Source organism: Lepidochelys kempii, chromosome 17 (genome assembly GCF_965140265.1).
Source record: "Lepidochelys kempii isolate rLepKem1 chromosome 17, rLepKem1.hap2, whole genome shotgun sequence".
NCBI classification, from domain to species: Eukaryota; Metazoa; Chordata; order Testudines; family Cheloniidae; genus Lepidochelys; species Lepidochelys kempii.
Genome location: NC_133272.1, coordinates 16758077 through 16779937, shown reverse-complemented (window position 1 = coordinate 16779937; position 21861 = coordinate 16758077). Strand labels below are relative to the sequence as shown.

The 21861-nt window shown below is 45.3% G+C and overlaps 1 protein-coding gene across 2 annotated transcripts in view; it reads right to left on the bottom strand.

Annotated features, from left to right (window-relative positions):
* Positions 1 to 19763, bottom strand: part of MYBBP1A (MYB binding protein 1a) — an 80892-nt gene extending 61129 nt beyond the window's left edge. For both annotated transcript variants that reach the window (XM_073315348.1, XM_073315349.1), the window contains exons 1-13: positions 19524 to 19763; positions 18730 to 18825; positions 17219 to 17302; positions 16766 to 16840; positions 15871 to 15978; positions 14247 to 14437; positions 13700 to 13867; positions 12447 to 12564; positions 6486 to 6775; positions 5413 to 5520; positions 3925 to 4050; positions 1671 to 1877; positions 467 to 575 (exon numbers count right to left, since the gene is read on the bottom strand). In XM_073315348.1, the coding sequence (XP_073171449.1) occupies positions 467 to 575; positions 1671 to 1877; positions 3925 to 4050; positions 5413 to 5520; positions 6486 to 6775; positions 12447 to 12564; positions 13700 to 13867; positions 14247 to 14437; positions 15871 to 15978; positions 16766 to 16840; positions 17219 to 17302; positions 18730 to 18825; positions 19524 to 19700 (1857 nt within the window). In that variant the 5' untranslated portion in view covers positions 19701 to 19763. The remainder of the gene's footprint in view (positions 1 to 466; positions 576 to 1670; positions 1878 to 3924; positions 4051 to 5412; positions 5521 to 6485; positions 6776 to 12446; positions 12565 to 13699; positions 13868 to 14246; positions 14438 to 15870; positions 15979 to 16765; positions 16841 to 17218; positions 17303 to 18729; positions 18826 to 19523) is intronic.
* Between the last annotated feature and the right edge of the window lie 2098 nt (positions 19764 to 21861).

Below are 21861 nucleotides of genomic sequence, written 5' to 3'. Positions count from 1 at the left end.
TTTGGATCCTCTTTATATTTTAAATGAGGACTCTGATGGACAGTCCAACGTGAGTCCTCCAACCCCCACTGTATTAATAACTTTGCATGTGTATAAATACCACTCACCAATGGAACTCCAAACATTTACAGACATTAATCAACCACCACAACACCCCAGAGAAGGCAGCAACATTATCCCATTTAGGAGCAAAGAAAGTATGCGACTTGCCACAGTCGCACAGCAAGTTGGAGGCTGAGCTGGGACTAGAAACCAGGATGCCAGCTCCCAATCACTCTTGCTCCCTACCTGATAGCCAAACGCATTTCCTTTGTTGGCTGAAAGCTCAATGCTTATGACCAGTGTTGGATTCTTGTCATATCTTGCCAAACACAAAGGAACCCTCAAACTGTTCCAGCCAGCGGTTGAAAAAGCCCAGCAGACATCAGCATGGTTTATATAGCTCAATGTGCACTACGGCTGTTACCTTGAACAGATGAATGCCCACTAAGAGCAGAAGGTGCTGGAAAGCAAAGATTTCCATACTGCGGGACTCCTTCTCTTTCTTCTGTAGGTTCTCCAGAGACTGCAGCATTCTGAAGAGACAAACAACGATGGGCCTTTCAGTGTTACAAGATAAAGTTCATGTAATCTCAAACAAGAGCAAGAGCTTCAGTTAACCTGTGCAGGGACCAGTAAGATCAACTGCACCACTTCAGATACTCAGAGGCAATTTTACTAGACCAGAATGACATCAAAGCATGTAGGAAAGGATCTGTCTTTGACTAACAATTGGCAGTAACAGAGGTCTTCGCTTTAATTCTCGCAATAGCACTCTCTGTATGGTTTCTAAATAACAATGTATTTAGGGCAAGGCATGGATTCCCAATAGACTTCAGCTGAATACACAGCAACAGCATACTTATTTAGAGGAGAATGAGTTCAGAAAAGAACAGTCAGATAGGGGCCAAAGGAACTGGCCTTCTAGGAAGAAAGATTAAAAGAGAAATCCAGCCTGGGAAAGCTAATGGCAGTGGGAAGTCACATGACCATCAACAAGTATCTGAAGGGAGGAAAGAGGAAGAGTTAGAGTTGATGCAAGGGAGTCTAGCTAGGCGCAATGGGGTGAAGTTAAAGGGAAAACACAGGCCGGATTTCAGGCAGAATTCCACAGACTAACAAAACATTGAGTACGGGTCTCCAAAGGGAAGGAACAGAACCGCACTGCTTAGGACGGTTCAACCACACTGGACAAAGCAATAAAAAGCATAGTACAGAATAGGGAACAATCCTGCACAGGCCAAGTCACTAGACTAGGTGCCCTATCAGGGCTTATCCACTTCTAACATCTAGGATACACCCTCAGCAAACACTAAGCAGGCAGATACAGGCTGCTTCACCCAGAGTGGAGGAGATGCTTATTCAGTCAGGCAGCTTCCACTGTCTCATGTTACATACCCATCGGCCTAGACAAATCAGCTGATCTAGGATGATCTGACCCAAAAGCAGAGGCATAGCTCACAGTTTTAGAGACACCAACAGAAGGGACTGGGCAAACACACTCATGGAGCCCATTTTCCCCAAATCTCTTGCACTCTGCTAAGCAAGCCTCAATTTCCTGCATGCATCAGCCATTCCGAATGCCGTTCCTCATCCCCACAGCTAGTCACCAGACTTCCCAAGCCTCTCACCGGTCCCAAGCAGCCCTCTGTTCAGCGGTGAAAGGAGTCACAGCCTTGACATGTTTCTCATGAGACAGGAGGACGCTGGCGTACTGGATAATGAGGTAGATCCACAGGTTCCTGTCTGCAGTCACACCGTGGATGTGCTTCTCCCTCAGGGCTGCAGCTTCTGCCGTGTCTCCCAGCACGGGCAGAGAGTTTAAAATCTGAAGCAAACTGAAAAGCAAGCAGACAGCAGAGAGAGACACATTAACATGGAGAAATGCTGCTGTTTTCATTAGTTTTACTGGATTATTATAGCATCAAGACACACTAATTATGGACTAGCGCCCCACTGAGCCTGATTTATTTCACCATCCGTTCCCAACACCACAATGGCTGGGATGAGTTAGAGGAACCGGTCTGAAAACACGGCTCACTCATTCTATTCCTTTCTGGGTAGCTCCACAGATTTATTTAATTTAACATCAGTTTGCAAGCTTTTTGCTTCCAGAGCCCAAAATGTAGCCACGGTTCACTTCTGTGGTCCCATTTGTACTACAGCTGAACCCCCCAACCAAAACCAGCTGCACTGTATAAACACAAAGTCAGAGGAGTCCCTGCCCTGAAGGACTTCCTGTCCTGTTTAAGTAGACTGTGGCAGGAAGCATGATCCCCATTTTACAGATAGAGAACTGGGGCACAGGGGAGATTAAGTACCTTGCCCAAGGTCATCAAGGGAGTCTGTGGCAGAGCTGGGAATTGAACCCAGATCTCCCAACTATCAGTCCAGTGTCTTATAACCACAAGGCCATCCTTCCCCAAACCCTTTATCCCACAACGCTTCACAGGATTCTTTGCAAAGTGACCGCTCCACTCATACTCCCCCCACCTCCTCCTCCCTTCTCCCAACCTCCAACAGAGGGGCACTTGAGCACCTGGCCTCTCAATCGCCTGACAGAAGAGCGTTAGCTGCAGCAATGTCCCTGAGATCAATACTCCATTTCTTTTGCCTAAGAACAGGCAGGGTCAGTGGAGCACCAATCAGCAGGTCCCCAAAACAACGCACTCCTGTTCATAGAAATGGGACAGCCGAAACTTGCCTATAACCAGGTGGTCAGATAAACCGATACTTATCTTAACCAACACGGGCTACAACTGGAACACACTGTGGATTCGGATAACTACGCTTTTGGGATCGAGGGAATCTGGATCACTGGAATTGTATTACACCACTGGCAGGCAACAGAGAGTAGCCACATGACCCTGCCAGGCTCTGCAGTGTCAAAACAAAACCCACCTCTCTGGAGTCCATAAATAGCGCTCCCCTCAGCCAGTTAATGGGAGCCAAACTGAAATTGGAGGAGAAAGGCAATCTGGCTTCACCTCAGCACAACACAGATACAATTTGAGTCAGTTATTGTTTTCAGAAGACGCTTAAGCATTTCTAGGAAGTTTTACCCAGGACCTCTAAGGAAAGGGCTTTCAGTGATAGCTGCACTGATGCACAAGCACACAACACTTCATGCAACGGAAGTGCAATAACCCCCGTCTCCTGCCACGCACCTGGTAGGGCCAGAAGTACCCAACGCAGGGACTGCCGTACTGCAGGGGAGGGGGCAATACGAGGTCCAGCCACATCCCTCTCGGACCCACAACTGTGCAGGGGAGACACCACACACACACCCCCCCGGGGGCACTAGGACAAGGCAGTGCCTTCCCCCCACCCCAGAGAAGCCAGCCAGAGACTCCTCAGAAGCGGCCAAAGCTGGGACCTCAGGACATTCCAAGTCAAAATTCCAGAATGTTCTGGCTGTCAGAGCCCTGTGCTGATGGGCTGTTGGCGCCAACCCTCCCACTCCCTTCTCACCTCAGTTTCACTCTACACCTGTCCTATCCCCCTCCCCCGTCCCCTTTTTCCCCCCATTTAGCAGACACTCTCCTAAGTACCCCCTCCCCCCAAAAAATGGTGGAATGAACATGAGGTTTCCCACCATCACATTGTTCACTCTGCTTGTGTGTTCTACCCATTCCCCTACCCTGTGTTTGTCTTGTCTATTTAGACAATATTGCCCCATTGTTTCCTGGCACTTGGATTGTAAGTTCTTTGGGGGCAGAGACCATCTTTTTGTTCTGTGTTTGTACAGTACTTATCATGGGGTACTTGTCTTAGCACCTAGAAGCCCCAGCCATGGACAATACAAATAATAAATAATAATATGCTCCTTTTCTCTGGAAAGGAGATCAACTTCTAACATTAAATGCACGCAGGCAAAGTCCATACCTGAAAAACAAGTTTGCAGCTGTCGAGTGAGACTGTCCATCCAGAGGTACTGAGGGGCGGGTTTTCGTCTCTGGTATTTCAGAGGTTGGTTTCTGGGTCTCGAAGAAAGCATGGAAGAAGCAAAACCTAGAGAGGAGAAAGGAAGAGAGCAGAATGAAGAGTTGACTTGGGTTCTGTGTACCTGTACAAAGCAGCCTTTACAAAAAGCAAATTCAATATTGTAAACAGCATGTGCTTATCTAGCATTTCTCATGCAAGCATCTCCAAGCACTTCACAAATTTTAATTAGGCCTCATTAATTCTATAGGCACCCGACCCTGCCAGGTACTTGCAGTTAATGGAAGAGGAGGGTGCTCAGTACCTCAAAAAAGGCCTTTAACACCCTGCAACATCATTTTTATTACTACAATACTCATTTAGGAACAAAGATCTACTTTTTAAGGTAGTTAGGTGCTTGAAGATGCAGATAAGACACCTTAATACCTTTGGAAACTCTGGCCCAAAAGTTTAGGGGTATAATTTTCAAAGCACATATGAAGTGCCTAAGTAACCTAAGTCTTACTGAAAATCAATGGGAGTTAGGCTCCTTAGTGATTTTGGTGCTTTTGAAAATTCTACCCTAAGTGACAGGTTTCAGAGTGGTAGCCATGTTAGTCTGTATCAGCAAAAAGAACGAGGAGTGGCACCTTAGAAACTAACAAATTTATTTGAGCATAAGCTTTCGTGGGCTGAAACCCACTTCACTGGACGCATTTGCAGTGGAAAATACAATAGGAAGAGAGATAGATACACACACACACACACAGAGAACATGAAAAAATGGGTGTTGCCATACCAACTATAACGAGAGTAATCAGTTAAGGTGAGCTATTATCAGCAAGAGAAAAAAAACCTTTTGAAGTGATAATCAGGATGGCCCATTTCCAACAGTTGATGAGAAGGTGTGAGGAACAGTACAGGGAAAAAAAATAAGCATTGGGAAATAGTTTTACTTTGTGTAATGACCCATCCACTCCCAGTCCTTATCCCAGCCTAAGTTAATGGTGTCCAGTTTGCAGATTAATTCCAATTCAGCAGTTTCTCGTTGGAGTCTGTTTTTGAAGTTTTTCTGTTGTAGTATTGCGACTTTTAGGTCCGTAATCGAGTGACCAGGGAGACTGAAGTGGTCTCCGACTGGTTTTTGAATGTTGTAACTTTGAATGTCTTATACCTATAGCTCTATATCTCTCTCTCTCTCTATATATATATATATATAATCTTCCTACTGTATTTTCCACTGCATGCATCCAATGAAGTCGGTTTCAGCCCACAAAAGCTTATGCTCAAATAAATTTGTTAGTCTCTAAGGTGCCACAAGTACTCCTTGTTCTTTTTACCGTAAGTGACTGGCCCAAGGTTGCTTGTCAGTTGCTTTAGTACCACTCCAGCCTTCTAGCAAGAATCACCCCACCCTTGGGTGACACTAAGTAGTCTTTAAATCCTTCTCACCTGACAATGTCTGTCACCAAATCCTCTTCCTTCTTCCCTTGACTGTCAATGATGCTGACTAGTCGGGCAATAATCCATTTTCTCAGCCGAACCACTCGGTGCTGGGTCCTTTCAATAAGCAAATGGATACAATTATAAAACAGAAGCTCAGACACTGCACTGGATAAGAAAACCCTGAAACAATGGGTGATGAGAATCTGAATACCGTGTAGACTTTTAGCAACTCAAAGCCCCTATATAGCTAGAAATCAGCTCAAATGCAGCATATACTGACACATATGCAGAAAGAAGTGACAGATGCATGTATAAAGCTACCTTTCCTAAGCGACCTACATTTGCTCTTCAGCTGGTATAAATGCACTTTATAAACAAATATGAACTCAGATCAATTCTGATCCAGTGAGCTTCTGTGTTCCACCAAAAACTGCTTCAAGAAAAGCAAGAATGTTCCTATGGTTGAAGATCTTTATTCACAAAGAGAGTACAACATACTGACATAGTGTGTTTAACCCGGGAAGATCACAAAATGCTTTACAAGCCTTTGCCCATGTCTGGGGTGAAGCATCATGCTGGCGTACCACACCACAGTAACAGTTAAGACAGACAGGACCCTATCCTTCACTTCATCTAAAATTGAGGGAGTGCAGTTGGAATTTTAAGTAAGCATTACCCAAACTATCATTTGACCGGTGCTCCAACTGTCACACAAAGTGCTGTAACACAACTGATCAGGACCTAAGTTTTACATCTCAGTTTGAAAAGACACTGAGCGACACAGTGCCCCGCTGGGTTAGTAGCACAGTAATGACTCAGTGAGAAAGACCACCTACACAGACTCCCCAATTTTCCCAGGAGGTTTTCCCAATAGGAAATTTCTATGGTTTCCCAGTAAGGATAAAGGGAACAGAAAACATGAGCTGCTCCTGACCTAGGACCAGCTAAAAGTGCCTTTGTGAATCAGCTGTTGTAGATGCCCCACATCTCCTCCAGGCCAACCGAACAGAGCTAAACATGGGAGGATGCATACAACATGCATCAGAGAGAGGAGGGAGCTGTGCTGTAAATACACTCACATATTTACTTTCTCCTGGTTCTGCTTCTGTCGGCTGGTGGTGAAATCTAAGCAGCAGTCAAACTCTGGCCTAAGAAACATCCTCTTGAGCCAGTCGACATATTTCAGCAATGCTACAGGCTGCAAGTGTTTCACCACCTTCCAGAAGCTGGGCACAACCGGATAGCCTTGATTGGTCAGAGTGGAGAAGCCAATCATCACTGCCCGCTGCTTCTCTGGATCATCACAGCCCTCTAGGAATGAGTTAACATAGGTTTCCATCTCCGGAGCGAACTTAAACCGGTCCGGAAGCTGAAAGGCACAGTCAATACAAGCAGGTTACGGCCCACCATATTGCATGATGGAGACGGAGAAATATGCACACTCAGTCATTGTACAAAACTGACTTTGCTCTGTACTTGCGCTTGGTACATCCTGGGTCTGAACATTCACCGGGGCAGTACCAATACACCAGATCCCCACAAGCCACTCACCCCTTCAGTGGTCAGGTCAGCCCTACGTGCTAGCTTGATCTATCAGATATCAGTATATCACGGAGTGCTGGACAATGAGCTCATCAGCTCCATTTTACAGATGGGGAAGCTGAGGCACAGGGAAGGGAAGTGACTTACACAAGGTCACCCATGAAGCTAGTGGCTGAGTCAAGAATAGAACCCAGGTCTCCTGGGGCCCAGTCCAGTGCTCTATCCACTAGACCAAACTGCCTCACCTACCAGCAATGGAGTCTTGCATGCTCTAACCTGCCACTGATCTTGGATTTCACCAAACCTTAATCTCAAACTGCAAGTAGCCCTCCCTCCCTCCCTGGTAGATCAGACACCACATGGACTGATATAGGTGAAGTCTTAAGAACCATCAGCTTGCAGTGTTGCCCAAAAAGTTTGTGAGAACTGCTTTAGCTTCCTTCAGTAGAAACACAGCACATATAAATATAGTCTGTTCTTCCAAATTCTCTGAAAGCTGTGCAAATCAAATGGTTCAAATGTTGAGTCTGGGAGCGTTGTTGACACTAGATCCCAGACCCAGACGCCGTACATGCTAGAATGACACAGACAGCAGTCTGCGAGGGTCAGAACTTTCAGGCCAGCATCACCAGATACATTTATTTATCCCATTTTCGTGATGGTCTTTTACAACCCACAGCGTTTCAACTATGCCGTACATTCATCCCTGCTCGCTCAACTGTGCTGTGAAGAGAATGAAAATATATCTGGAGAAAGCTTGAAGGGGAAAAGAATGGTGATTCCATTCCAACCATATAATGCAACTTTTCTAAGTGAATTAAACAAATTGTTTTATGAAATGTCAAGATCAATACGGTGAAATGAGGGAAGCTGGAGCAGTAATGAAATTTAAAGACTGAATTTTCCCCTAGACTAGAAAGCCAATAAATTTAACAGGTAATTAATCTGCAGCCACCTCCATTTGGCCATAAAACATATGCCTCAGAAAGAAAGGTCTGCAAAGCACAACTGAATAAGCTTACATTTGCATGCTATTGGTCAGCTCCTCCCACTGTCAGTATTGTCCAAAACCAGCAGAACCACCCTGAAAAATTTCATTAAAATGTGATTCTATGCTGAAAGTGGAGAAGCACCGGGATACAGGGGTTTCATGTTGGTTGTCTCTTGATTAAAGAGAATCAAATGTGGTGACTTTACAAGTAAAAAAATAAATATATATAATGGATTGATACGTTTTTAGGAACAGGCGAATCACCAAACGAGCAGTCAGTCTCCAATAACCTATACCGGTGACCTGGAGGAAAGTAAGAATCCAGCGGTAGTTTTCCAATAGCCAACCCTGCTAATTTAACCTGGGATTGGAAGCTCAAACTAGTAATAAAGGTGCTGGAGATTAAAATTAATTAGCATTTATTTCTATGCCTTCGAATTAGGCCTTCCATGTCACCTGTAGAATCCCATAGCCTCGTACAAGGATGACGGAACAGAATTTAGTAAACAAGTCTATTGATGCACAAAGAGAAACAGAATTCAGTCCACTCTCCCACAGCTGTCTTGGCTTTGCAGGGCTAACAGGAGCAAGATGTACTAAACCTGTCAATCTGCAGATATTAGAGAAAAAAAGCAAGAAGGTGCCATTGATACCCTCACTTGCAGACTTCAGCTGCTGCTGTGATACCAGCAATGGAAGCCTGGAACATTGGCTTGCCCCAGAAAAGAAAAGAGCAATGACTGCTGTGTCCACAGCAAAGGGCAACAGGATTCTGTTAGCCCACAGAGCCTAGCCAGCGCCATTTTTTGGTGAGTTCCCCTCAAAAAATGACTATTTTAGTTTTCTTGGAGCCAAAAGGGATGAATTTTACAGTGACTTTCCAAATGAAACTCAGACCTCAGCCCCAACCAGATTATTTACCAATTTTATGGTAAACTACTTAACACAGCAGTTCCCAAACTGTGGGTTCTGACCCAAATGGGGTCACGCCAGAAACAGACAGGGTCACAGCAATCGTGTGAGTATGTGTGCGCGCACGCATGCGCAAAGAGGACACTATTTTGCTCCGCACAGCGTGATCTCACGTGTCTGGTAGGTGAGAGGTCACAAAGCATGGAGGATGCCACTTTGGAGAGCAAAGTAGTGTCCTCCATGCGGTGTGACCTCGCACATACAGTTCTTGCGAAGCCTTGCTGGGTGGAGGACGCCATTTTGCGCTACAAAATGGCATCCTCCATGTGGCATTACCTCGCACATGGGCTCTCTGGGGTCCTAAGAGGAAATAATTAATTAAAACAGGATCGTGCCAGTGAAAAGTTTGGGAACCCCTGACTTACCAGCATCCGTGACACTTTTATACCTTGTCTTCAAATGTGTTTGTACAGCACCCAGCACAATGGGACCCTGGTCCTAATGGGGGCCTCTGGGCACTAGCCCACCACGAAAAATAAAAAAACTATAAGGATTAAGGATGGGATTTTCAAAAGTTCTCAGCATTGTCTTAACTCCACTCCCATCAAAGTCAATGCAGGCAATTTTTGGTGAGTCAATGCAGCAGGGCAGAAAAGGTGGGGGAGTTGCACTGTATGTAAGAGAGCAGTATGACTGCTCAGAGCTCAAGTATGAAACTGCAGAAAAACCTGAGATTCTCTGGATTAAGTTTAGAAGTGTGAGCAACAAGGGTGATGTCGTGGTGGGAGTCTGCTATAGACCACTGGATCAGAGGGATGAGGTAGACAAGGCTTTCTTCCAGCAACTCACAGAAGTTACTAGATCGCATGCCCTGGTTCTCATGGGAGACTTCAATCACCCTGATATCTGCTGGGAGAGCAATACAGCGGTGCACAGACAATCCAGGAAGTTTTTGGACAATTTCCTGGTGCAAGTACTGGAGGAACCAACTAGGGGCAGAGCTCTTCTTGATCTGCTGCTCACAAACGGGGAAGAATTAGTAGGGGAAGCAAAAGTGGATGGGAACCTGGGAGGCGGTGACCATGAGATGGTCAAGTTCAGCATCCTGACACAAGGAAAGCAGCAGAATACGGACCCTGGACTTCAGAAAAGCAGACTTTGACTCCCTCAGGGAGCTGATGGGCAAGATCCCCTGGGAGAATAACATGAGGGGGAAACGAGTCCAGGAGAGCTGGCTGTATTTTAAAGAATCCTTATTGAGGTTACAGGGACAAACCATCCCAATGTGTAGAAAGAATAGTAAATATGGCAGGTGACTGGCTTGGCTTAACAGTGAAATCCTTGCTGATCTTAAATACAAAAAAGAAGCTTACAAGAAGTGGAAGATTGGACAAATGACCACGGATGAGTATAAAAATATTGCTCATGCATGCAGGAGTGAAATCAGGAAGGCCAAATCACACCTGGAGTTGCAGCTAGCAAGAGATGTTAAGAGTAACAAGAAGGGTTTCTTCAGGTATGTTAGCAACAAGAAGAAAGTCAAGGAAAGTGTGAGCCCCTTACTAAATGAGGGTGGCAACCTAGTGACAGAGGATGTGGAAAAAGCTAATGTACTCAATGCTTTTTTTGCCTCTGCCTTCACGAACAAGGTCAGCTCCCAGACTACTGCACTGGGCAGCACAGCATGGGGAGGAGGTGACCAGCCCTCTGTGGAGAAAGAAGTGGTTCGGGACTATTTAGAAAAGCTGGATGTGCACAAGTCCATGGGGCCGGATGCGTTGCATCCGAGAGTACTAAAGGAGTTGGCGGATGTGATTGCAGAGCCATTGACCATTATCTTTGAAAACTCATGGCGATCGGGGGAGGTCCCGGACGACGGGAAAAAGGGTAATGTAGTGCCCACCTTTAAAAAAGAAGGATCCTGGGAACTACAGGCCAGTCAGCCTCACCTAAGTCCCCGAAAAAATCATGGAGCAGGTCCTCAAGGAATCAATTCTGAAGCACTTAGAGGAGAGGAAAGTGATCAGGAACAGTCAGCATGGATTCACCAAGGGCAAGTCATGCCTGACTAATCTAATTGCCTTCTATGACGAGATAACTGGCTCTGTGGATGAAGGGAAAGCAGTGGACGTGTTGTTCCCTGACTTTAGCAAAGCTTTTGACACGGTCTCCCACAGTATTCTTGCCAGCAAGTTAAAGAAGTATGGGCTGGAGGAATGGACTATAAGGTGGATAGAAAGCTGGCTAGATTGTCGGGCTCAACGGATAGCGATCAATGGCTCCATGTCTAGTTGGCAGCCGGTATCAAGCGGAGTGCCCCAAGGGTCGGTCCTGGGGCCAGTTTTGTTCAATATCTTCATAAATGATCTGGAGGATGGTGTGGATTGCACTCTCAGCAAGTTTGCAGATGACACTAAACTGGGAGGAGAGGTAGATACATTGGAGGGTAGGGATAGGATACAGAAGAACCTAGACAAATTGGAGGATTGGGCCAAAAGAAATCTGATGAAGTTCAACAAGGACAAGTGCAGAGTCCTGCACTTAGGATGGAAGAATCCAATGCACCGCTACAGACTAGAGACCAAATGGCTAGGCAGCAGTTCTGCAGAAAAGGACCTAGGGGTTACAGTGGACGAGAAGCTGGATATGAGTCAACAGTGTGCCCTTGTTGCCAAGAAGGCCAATGGCATTTTGGAATGTATAAGTAGGGGCGCATTGCCAGCAGATCGAGGGACGTGATCATTCCCCTCTATTCGACACTGGTGAGGCCTCATCTGGAGTACTGTGTCCAGTTTTGGGCCCCACACTACAAGAAGGATGTGGAAAAATTGGAAAGAGTCCAGCGCAAGGCAACAAAAATGATTAGGGGACTGGAACACATGACTTATGAGGAGAGGCTGAGGGAACTGGGGATGTTTAGTCTACGGAAGAGAAGAATGAGGGGGGATTTGATAGCTGCTTTCAACTACCTGAAAGGGGGTTCCAAAGAGGATGGCTCTAGACTGTTCTCAGTGGTAGCAGATGACAGAACAAGGAGTAATGGTCTCAAGTTGCAGTGGGGGAGATTTAGGTTGGATATTAGGAAAAACTTTTTCACTAGGAGGGTGGTGAAACACTGGAATGCGTTACCTAGGGAGGTGGTGGAATCTCCTTCCTTAGAAGTTTTTAAGGTCAGGCTTGACAAAGCCCTGGCTGGGATAATTAATTGGGGATCGGTCCTGCTTTGAGCAGGGGGTTGGACTAGATGACCTCCTGAGGTCCCTTCCAACCCTGATATTCTATGATTCTATGAATGGGGATTCTATCCCGACGTCAATAAAAAGAGTTAGGCAATTGCTGACTCCTTTTGAAAAATCTCAGCCTAAAATAATAGCAGTTGAGGAATAAGACCAGAAACTAACACACAATGAAGATAAAGAACAATCCAAATTCAGCCCATAATGACCAATATACCTACAGCGAATACTGCCTTAAACAACACAAGGTCTAACAATACTGTAATGCGATATTTGAAAATGGCTGTATCAGGTAGGGTTTGCTCTTGAGTTTGGGGTCTTTAGCATGGGTTGCATCATATCCTCACAGGGATGCCTACCTGAGCCGATACCACATGATCCCCATAGTGCCGCATCACTTCCCCTCGGAGAACAATCTGTAGCTGGTCCAGAGACAAGAGTGGGAGAGCGCTGCCCAGCAACCGATAGCACATGTAACTGAGTGGAAAGAGAACAGATTCCCTCAGGGAAGGACACAGTAGTACCACCACACACAAGGACAGGGCAGAGAAAGAAAACCATCTGTGTGTGCTTCACAGAGATGTAAAGAAATGGACAGCAGTCAAGACTACAGGGACACTACCAGCCTAGCACTCTAAGGTGGGCAGATTTTGTAAAAGAACGGCACTTCAGAGCATAAAATGAGCATTCACCCATCTATCCTGATGCTGATTTGAGCACCAAAATACAAGATTTGGGCAGCTCCTGTTGGAAAATGGCCTCTTTTTTTCCCTGAAGCTTGCATGCAGCAAGTTAACAAAATCCCTTAGCAACAGGCCAAGGAAATAGTGTTTGACTCTGGATTCGAGTCAGGTTTCAGGGAGCAGGTTTGTGAACAAACCCAGGTTCAGATTAAACAGTGCCAAAAAACCACTCACAAGATTTTGGCTCCAATCTCAATAGCATCAATCTCAATATAGCAGATGACTGATGAGCTTTGTTCTTGAAAATATTTTGGTATCTTACCCTAAAAACTTGCTAAAACAGTTAACTCTTGCCGTCTCAACCACCTTCATGTTAGAAATGGAAACAACAGATATTTTTTAGTTCTGTGTCAAATCCAAATCGGGAGTTCATACGGTCTAAGGATTTGAATTCAGCTCATGGTAACAACACAAAGGGGAATGGACACAAATTTCAGGATCTGGCCCACCTCCAAATCTCACATTAAGACAGACACTGTTATAATTCTTAAAATGACCAGATTTCAGTGTCAGTAGTTTCAGGTTGTACATCTGCCCTTAAGTTCTTCTGCCAGTTTCCATGGTCCTCACAATCACATATGCCTAATTTTTGTCCCAGTTATTAAGAACAGGAAACATCATCACACTTCAAGCAGTATTTCCTAGATTGCAGCAAAGCTGCTTCTTCAGTTTGTCACAATTAGATCTGGGTTTAAAAAAATATATAAATAAAAAACCCGACAGATTTTTCGTGAGAAATTCCCCCCCCCACCTCCCTTTTTTTTTTTTTAGTCAGGTTTTAGTCACCATACAGCAGCAGAATTCATGTTCGGATAGGAAGCAGAAGAGTAGATTATATTAAGAACAATGAATGACATTTTAAAACAAACCTATTAGGACCCGACTTTTCCTTAAGCAGCCCATTCTCTACAGCTTCTTTCCAGAAGAGTTCAAAGGCGCCTTCCTTCACAGACACTCGTAGCAAGTCCAGCCCGACACGTGGAAGATTCCTATCCTTCTTCTCAGACCTGGCAGCAGTTTTCAAAACCTTCACGAGCCTTGAGAGAAAAGCAACCACAGGAGGATAGGAAATCTGAACTATCCAGTCAGGAACGAACTTTCTGAAGGCAAAATCCCTTCCTCTAACCACCTTCTGGAATGGACAGACAACTGCACGGAAACTAACAAGTTATCTGCGGCCACGGCCTCTAAAGATGAGCAACTGATCTGAATATTGGGAGCAGCACTCTCTGCCAGTCTGGAGATGCCCAAGAATAAACATCAACCCCAGCAGCAGCTCCATACCATGTCTCCCATTACATTCAATGGAAATGCAAGCATCCAGCACCCCTAGGCATCAGAGCCCAATTAGGTTTCTCATTTACATTCAGGAAGTTGGGAGACTTGGCATCTTTACACCCTTCTCCTACAGCTCACCTGGGAATGTTCTCCATGGTTACGATGGCAGATGAGCCTAGGAGTATCTTCAGCTTATCGGGTTTCAGAACCCCAGGAAATTTCTGTATGCCCACGAGCAGGAGGTGCAGCTGCTCCGGGGTGCTGAAGGCCGAAGTGAGGTCAGCCTGTAGGGCGCTGAACAGGACTTCCTCAAACACAGCTTCAGGAATCTACACAGCAATGCAATTGAGAAGCAACACAGCAAGTGATACCGGCTCTATACATAGTTATTGAATAGTATAACTATATGAGGTAAAGGGGTGGGTTTTTTTAAATCCCCTAGAGCGGATGCAGTTGTAGCAGTACAAAGGTGCCTTATACCCAGTATGGCATATTCTCCTTCCTATACAGAAATAGCTATATTGACCGACTACACCATTATACCAATATAGTTGTACTAGGGGTGTTGTACTAGTGTAATTATACTGGTATAGTTAAAGGGGTACAAAGTTTGTGCTTAAACAGGCCCTAAGAGACAAGACTGCACAACATCAAAAGCCAAGGTGGATCTGATAGGAAAAGGGATATCAACCCTTTTCCTTCACTTTTATAAGACACAGATTCTGACCTAAAAATACCTTAGGGATCCATCATCGATTGCAGCAAAGACTGTATATTTTTGGCACCTTATAAAAACTTTATTTTTACTGATGAAACAAACAAACAGAAACCCCAAAACCTCAGGACAATATTGGACCCAAATTTATCAATGGGTACAAAAGGTTATAAGGATGTACAAGAGACACACATGCCAACAGGAAGAAAGCGTGCTGTAATTAGTTTGCTACAGTAAAACCTAAAGGTAAACCAAGAATGGGGCCCAGATGGTTTCTGTCCTAAGAGCTTTATTTCATGGCTGTAATTGCAAACTTCCTGCTGCATTTTGATTCTTCTCTCTTTCAGTGCTATACAGCCATGATTTGTTTGTATGATTTCTTAAATACAAATCCATTTTAAAATGGTGTTGTTCATCTCCATGGGATCTTCCTGGCTGAATATTTTGAACACTTTAATACGTTTTGGAATAAACTGGATAGATGCTTTTGAAATAAAAAAGAAACTCCATTGTTGAAGAACCTACAAAGTATCTGAATCTGCCACAAATCAGGAGCATGGCAAGCATACAAAAAAACCTTATATCAAAATTGCTAGACCAAGAACATTCTTACATCAAAAGGTTGGTAAACTTAGAGTTAAGGTTGATAGTCTGCATAGTCTACCCACAGAAACCATACAGAGCACAGAAATATGCATATAAACCATTCTACACTCTTTTTATGCTAAATCCTCAGTTCCCCTTATCATCACCTACCTCTCCTCCAGCCCCAACAATCTACACATATCCACCCCTATCCTGAGCAACCAACACCGAGCAACACATGGAGACTTATACTGCTGCACCAATTTTATGGACAATAAGCTTCCCCTATTCTGACTTGCCCACATGACAGTTTTCAGGACCACCAACCATTTGGTGCAACACCCAGTGAAGTCAATAGAAAGACTCCTTTGACATCAGTGGAGCTGGTTCAGACCCAGCCTAAGGAAAAAAACAAAGACCACAAACAAAAAGTTCCGCTATTCAGGTGCCAGGTCTTCATACCTCCGAGAGGATGTCAACGAGCGTTTTCCTGGGGAGATCTCGGAGGTGGGCATGGTGCTGGGCCAAGCTCTGCAGAAGTCGTACACACTCCAGGAGGGCCTTTTTGTCCTAGAAATTAAAACAAGAAAAAAGTAAACGGTACACAACCACGGTTAAGCTCATGGCTCCATTATTAACTCCTAATGGATATGCTGAATCTTACGATTATTAATAATAAACCGACCCAATTGCTTCCTGATGCGTAAGTCAGATCTTCCCGATACAGCATTCCCTGTGTGTGACTGACACGTGATAACCTTTCTTCTGGAAAGGAATTGTTCTACCTCCTCTGTCCCTCTATCTACGGACAGTTTTTATATGGTTACCATATTATCTCTGTCCTCTCTCACTCTCTCCCCATCCTTCCCTTCCCCTCTCCACCCCCACCCTCCCCAGTTTTCACATCAAAGGTGATTGGATCTGATAAGAAAATCCAGAAAATGTGTAGAAAAGTTGACGCTGCTGATTTCCAGCTGTATACAACAAATTTGAACGAAACAAAGCTTGGGATTTTAGCAGCAGGTACCAGCTATCTAAGGTACTTGTCTGGCCACCATCACCATAATAACTGAGCACCTTGCAACCTTAAATGTATTTATCCTCATGACACCCCCGTGGGAGAGAGACATGCTATTACCTCCATTTGTAAAATGGGGAACTGAAGCACAGAGACTAACTGATCTGCCCACAGTCACACAGGAAGCATATGGCAGAGCAAGAAATTGATTTGAACCTGCGATTCCTAAGTCCACAGGCTAAAGTCCTAACCAATGGACCATCCCTTCTCTCTAGGTCTTGTTCCACATTTGGGACAGCACCAGGTCAATTGCTCATGAACAAGCAACATCCATGTTACCTTTGCAAGACGACCAGACTGGAACAGAGCCAGTACCCCAAAAAAGTTTCCAAAGGCAGCATTTCTAAAGAGTTTCTGAAAAGAAGAAAATCAACACTGTAGCCCAACAATTCAAAATGCAAAAACAGGTAGATCTCATGTTCAACAACAGCTCCCACTGCAGGTGAAAACTGCCCAGAAGCAGGCAGGGAGAGTCAACCTTGAATATCCTTCCATGCAAAAGGTGCTGTGCTGCCCTCAATTCACATATGCAAACCTCTTCAATGGAAGCGGTACACGCACATCGAGGTCCTGTGACAACATGGGTAATTACAGATTCTGGCAGACAAATAGAATCATGTACCTTAAAAGGGGCCCCAAAGCAAGGGTGATCGAGGTAATCAATACTCACTGAGGAACACGGAGGATTTACAACTACTGTCTGGTGTTGCTATGAGCACAAGGCGGACGTACCTTTTTTACTCTCTCAAGGTTGTGTTTTTCTTTTATCTGCTGCAGGACAGTATGCAGTGGAATTTCTTCAAAAAATTGCAAAACCTGGATATCAGGACCAACATGAGACAGAGATTAAACTCCAGGAGAAAATGCTCTCACAACATCCATATTTATCTTCAACAACTATAGACTGAACGAAGAATTAGAACCAAACTCTCTGATTCTTTCTACCAACCTTAGACCCAGTCTACAGTTAAAAGTTTCCCTGCACAGCTATGTTGGTTAGGGGTGCCATTTTTAAAAATTGTATTTTATTTTCAAATGACATGGCTTTGCTGGGAAAAGCCATAGCGTGCACACCATTTTTCAAGTATAACTGTCTACAGTAGAGCACAAAATATGCTTTGACCTCAAGAGGTGGTCCTTCTGGGTCAGAACAGAGACCTGCTAGCAAGGGGGTGCATGAAAGAGAACAGTCTTCATTACCCATACTGTACCTGTTCCGAAGGAAGGGTACTTCAGTCTTCAGAGGTCAAACAGACTGGCACCAAACATGAGCAGACTGGCTTTGATTTTTAAATGTTTTCAGTTTTTTCAATCAGTTCCAGAGGCCAACTTGTTTTGAAGCCTGGTCTGCTGCGACACTCCATGTGCGTGAACAGCCCAGGAGCGGGGGTTCTCACAGCAGAGCAGGGTAAGGCTGGCTCCCGGAGTTAAGGATTGGAGAGGTTTTGCATTATTCTATGTCAGCGAGGGGTTTGATTTTTTTTTAAAAAAACCAATAGTTACACCAGTCCTACCCTTATACCAGCACAATAGCGTCCGCATTAAAGGTGCCCAATGTAGGTACAGAAGAGCCCCTGTTTTATGAACTATTTGTGGATTGATGAGTTCATAAAAACTAAAAAAGTTCATAACACTGAAGATCTCAAAATGACTGTGGGTATGGTGTGAAAGTTAATGCATTAATCGTCCAATACCAGTGTACGCAAAGAATGGTAACAAATTTATACAGCATGCTTGATTTTTCTTTGTGAGTACTGCATCTCTTTGTCACCCACTCTCTCATCTTTTCCAACCTGTATAGCTGCTTGGCCATCAGCTAAAGAACTGAACTCTCGTTCAGCGGCACAAAAACGGTTCATATAATTAGTTGTTCGTAAGATTGATGTTCAGGAAATCGTAGTCCTGCCATAGAACACATTCCCCTTACCTTATGGGAAAAAGCTAAACCAGCATCAGTGTGTCCACACTCCATGTGGAGTGGGGTAGGACTACTTTCCCATATCAGTGTAGCTAAAGCAGTATGTGTTTAGACCAGGCCTACAAGAGTTCACTCTGAGATGCAAGAACTCTTCCCAAGACTCCTGTGCATCCAGATATTAACCAATCAGAACTCCCAAGTATTTAAACAAAAAATAAGCACCATGCTTTAACCAAGCCAAGTTAGAACTATTTCGTTACCAACATACCCATCGATGCATACTCTGAAATCCATAGAGAGTGCGCTCCCATGGGAAAATACCAACCTGAGCTAGTGCCAGACTGAAACCGGGACGGGCTGCCTCTCGAGTTGCTCCCAGTCCTTCTATCAATCGTTTTAGAGTATATTTCAGCTCATCTTCCTAAAAAATTATGTTTTAAAAAACACAGTACATTTAGGAATGCTTCCCTACAATAAGGAAAATCATAAGGATGTACTGCTAGTCAATACATAAATACTGTCTGACCACTTCTCCCAACTGGGCTCATGACTGTCAGTTACAAAGAATACCCAGTTCTACAAATGCACCTCACCGCCCTAATTCAGATTAGCCAGGCCCAAGCATATATCCCTGCGACTGTATCAAACCCTTGGTCTGCTCAGGGATTTAACCCGGGGAAAGGGACACTGATTGGTACCAGACCAGGGAACAACTGCACTGTAACCAGATCCTCTACTTCACAGCTGTAGAAGGTAGGGATGGGATTATGCACCCACTCACCTCAACCAAAACACTGCTCCGGATCTAGCTCCAATCGCAGCAGCCCCCCGAGAGCCTAGACCCAAGTTTAACCTTTCCACCCCCTCCTGAACCCAACCAGCCCCCTGGGACGCTGGGCCCCAATTCCCTTCCCATCTCTCTGGGCCCGATTCTCCCCCCAACCATGTGGGAACCTGGACTCCCCCCCGCAGCGCCCGATTCCCTTCGCTCCCCCACCTCCCTTCCGCCCCACACCCCGGGACTCCACTCCCGCCTACAGCTGCCCCGAGGGCTCTGGACTCCCCCCGAAACTCCCACGGCGGCCCCGGCCCCCCTCCTCCAGGCTCCGTCGCTCTGACCTGCCCGCGGGCCCGCAGGTACCGCAGGAGGCTCTCGGTGGCCGCCAGGCGAACCTCCTGCTGGGGCTTGGCGATGTCCCAGAAAAAGTCCAGGAACTGCCGGTTCTGCTGCAGGACCCCCCGCGGGCCGGAGCCGGGGAGGGCCGGGGCTGGAAGCGGGGCCGGGGCCGCCTCCATAACGCGACCGCGGCGGCGGCTGGCGCTGCTGGGACCCACGCTGCAGCTCCACGTGGGCTCCCGGGGCCAGCCCCTTCCGGGCTCGCCCCAGCAGCCGCCCCCCGCTGCGTGCAGCCCGTGCCCTGGCCTCCGGGGAAGGCGGCCCAGCCCTGGGAACTGGGGCGGAGTCTTTGGCTGTGTTGGTCGCTGAGACGGTGCCCCTTGAAGTTCCCCTGCTGGACTTAGGGTCTCCAGTCACAACAGCAGAGAGGCCCCGGCAGCAGGGTCCCAGCAACGGGGCTGCTCTCGCCAGACCTGCCTTCCGTCTGACTCCGGAGTAGCGAGCCACGGCCACCGCTCTGGGAAGTCACTTCACACGTGCCAACTGGTCCCCCAGCCTACAAGGTCCTGCATGGCCCCGGCGCAGGGGGCACTGGGCAGCTCGCAGGGCCAAGCCTGTCAGAAAATAGTGGAGTCTCTCTCTTTTTTTTTTTTAGCAAAATACTTATTATTTTCCCACTGAGTCCATCCAAAAATCTCTAGCCTCGTGTACTTAAACTGAGCGACCAGCTCATGAAGTATCCATTTATAGGTTTCAAATATTGGCAGGTATCATATTTTAAGGAAAGGAGGACTTGTGGCACCTTAGAGACTAACACATTTATTTGAGCATAAGCTTTCGTGAGCTACAGCTCACTTCATCGGACGCTCACGAAAGCTCATGCTCAAATAAATGTGTTAGTCTCTAAGGTGCCACAAGTACTCCTTTTGTTTTGCGGATACAGACTAACACGGCTGCTACTCTGAAACCATATTTTAAGGAGTCCTTTAAAGTCTCTCCCTCTTGGAAATGAAAGGTTCTGCTGTGGGCCCTTCAGTAGAAAATGTTTAAAATCTCACTGATTATTGATTTAGCACTCCCCCCAATCCCTTCATTTAAATTGTCTTACACATGCAGAATCTAGACCTCAAGAAGGGGCAAATGCCCCCGGCTCCACACTTGGGGAGGTGCTGCACTTTGGGGTAACCTGTGCTGTCAGGTGACTATCTTGTCCCTCTTCCCCATGGGCCTTTGTGTCCTTCAGTATTCACAATCCCCCACCCATATCGCCATGTCTGAAGATTCCCCCATAATTTTTAGACTGAGTGACTTGCCCGGTTTAAATTCATGAGCAATCTGTCAAGTGATTGTAAGTTTGTACACAGCTTTGAAGATGAAAAGTTCTATGTAATGTGCTAAGTATTGTTATTACTAGTTATAGGCAGGGAGAGGAGCTCACAGGCTATCATGAGAGATCTAGGAAAGGGTCCCCTTGGCAGAAAAGTTGGACAGGACCCTGTAAAACTTAAAGCCAACTCTCATAGCTTGAGATAGGCCTCACACAGGAAGACGGGCCAAAAAACTCACAGCAGAGAACTGAAAATCAAGAACTAGTGATGTGAGATCAACTCATTTCTTTTTAACATGTATTGCTTAAATTTTCTAGAATCACATGATCTCCATGTCACAAAACTCCACAGAGCGACCGGTGTCGAAGTCTGAAACACACATACATGCACAAAGTAGGATCTTCCTATTGGCAGCTAACTCAGACTCTATGAACAGGAACCATCTCTCCTGACCTAAATTTTAACATGAGATTCTCTAAAACTGGCTGCTGTGTGAATATGGATGCTGAGAAAGCTCACCTCTTAAATGCTTTTGAAATATGACAGCCTGGTTTTGTCTGGGTCAGACATTAGCCATACTGATGCAATCAATCAGACTGTGGAAAAAATCAATGTCTTGTAGTTCAATAATAAAAACCCGAAGAGCAGCTCAATAAAATAAAACAAATAAATAATGCAGAGGATATACCTTTAAAGATATTAGAAGTTTCTCAGCAAGAATCCATTATCTTCCCTCTCAACGGTACCACAAAGAACCAGGATAGGTTCCCACCCAAGATGCTATTTATAAGGAAGAACTGTCCAATAAATGTGTGGTGTAGTTTTTCCTTTTAAAATCTCTTCTCATATCCGATCTGTTACAAGTATATAGAGAAAACAGAACAGTATCTGGAATGTTAAATAACTACTTTTTATTATGCTATTAGTGATAGCTAGACAATCTGTTGTCAACTTAAAGGCATCCTGACAGATTCATACATTCATATATTATTTTAAAATAGATTAAAAATCT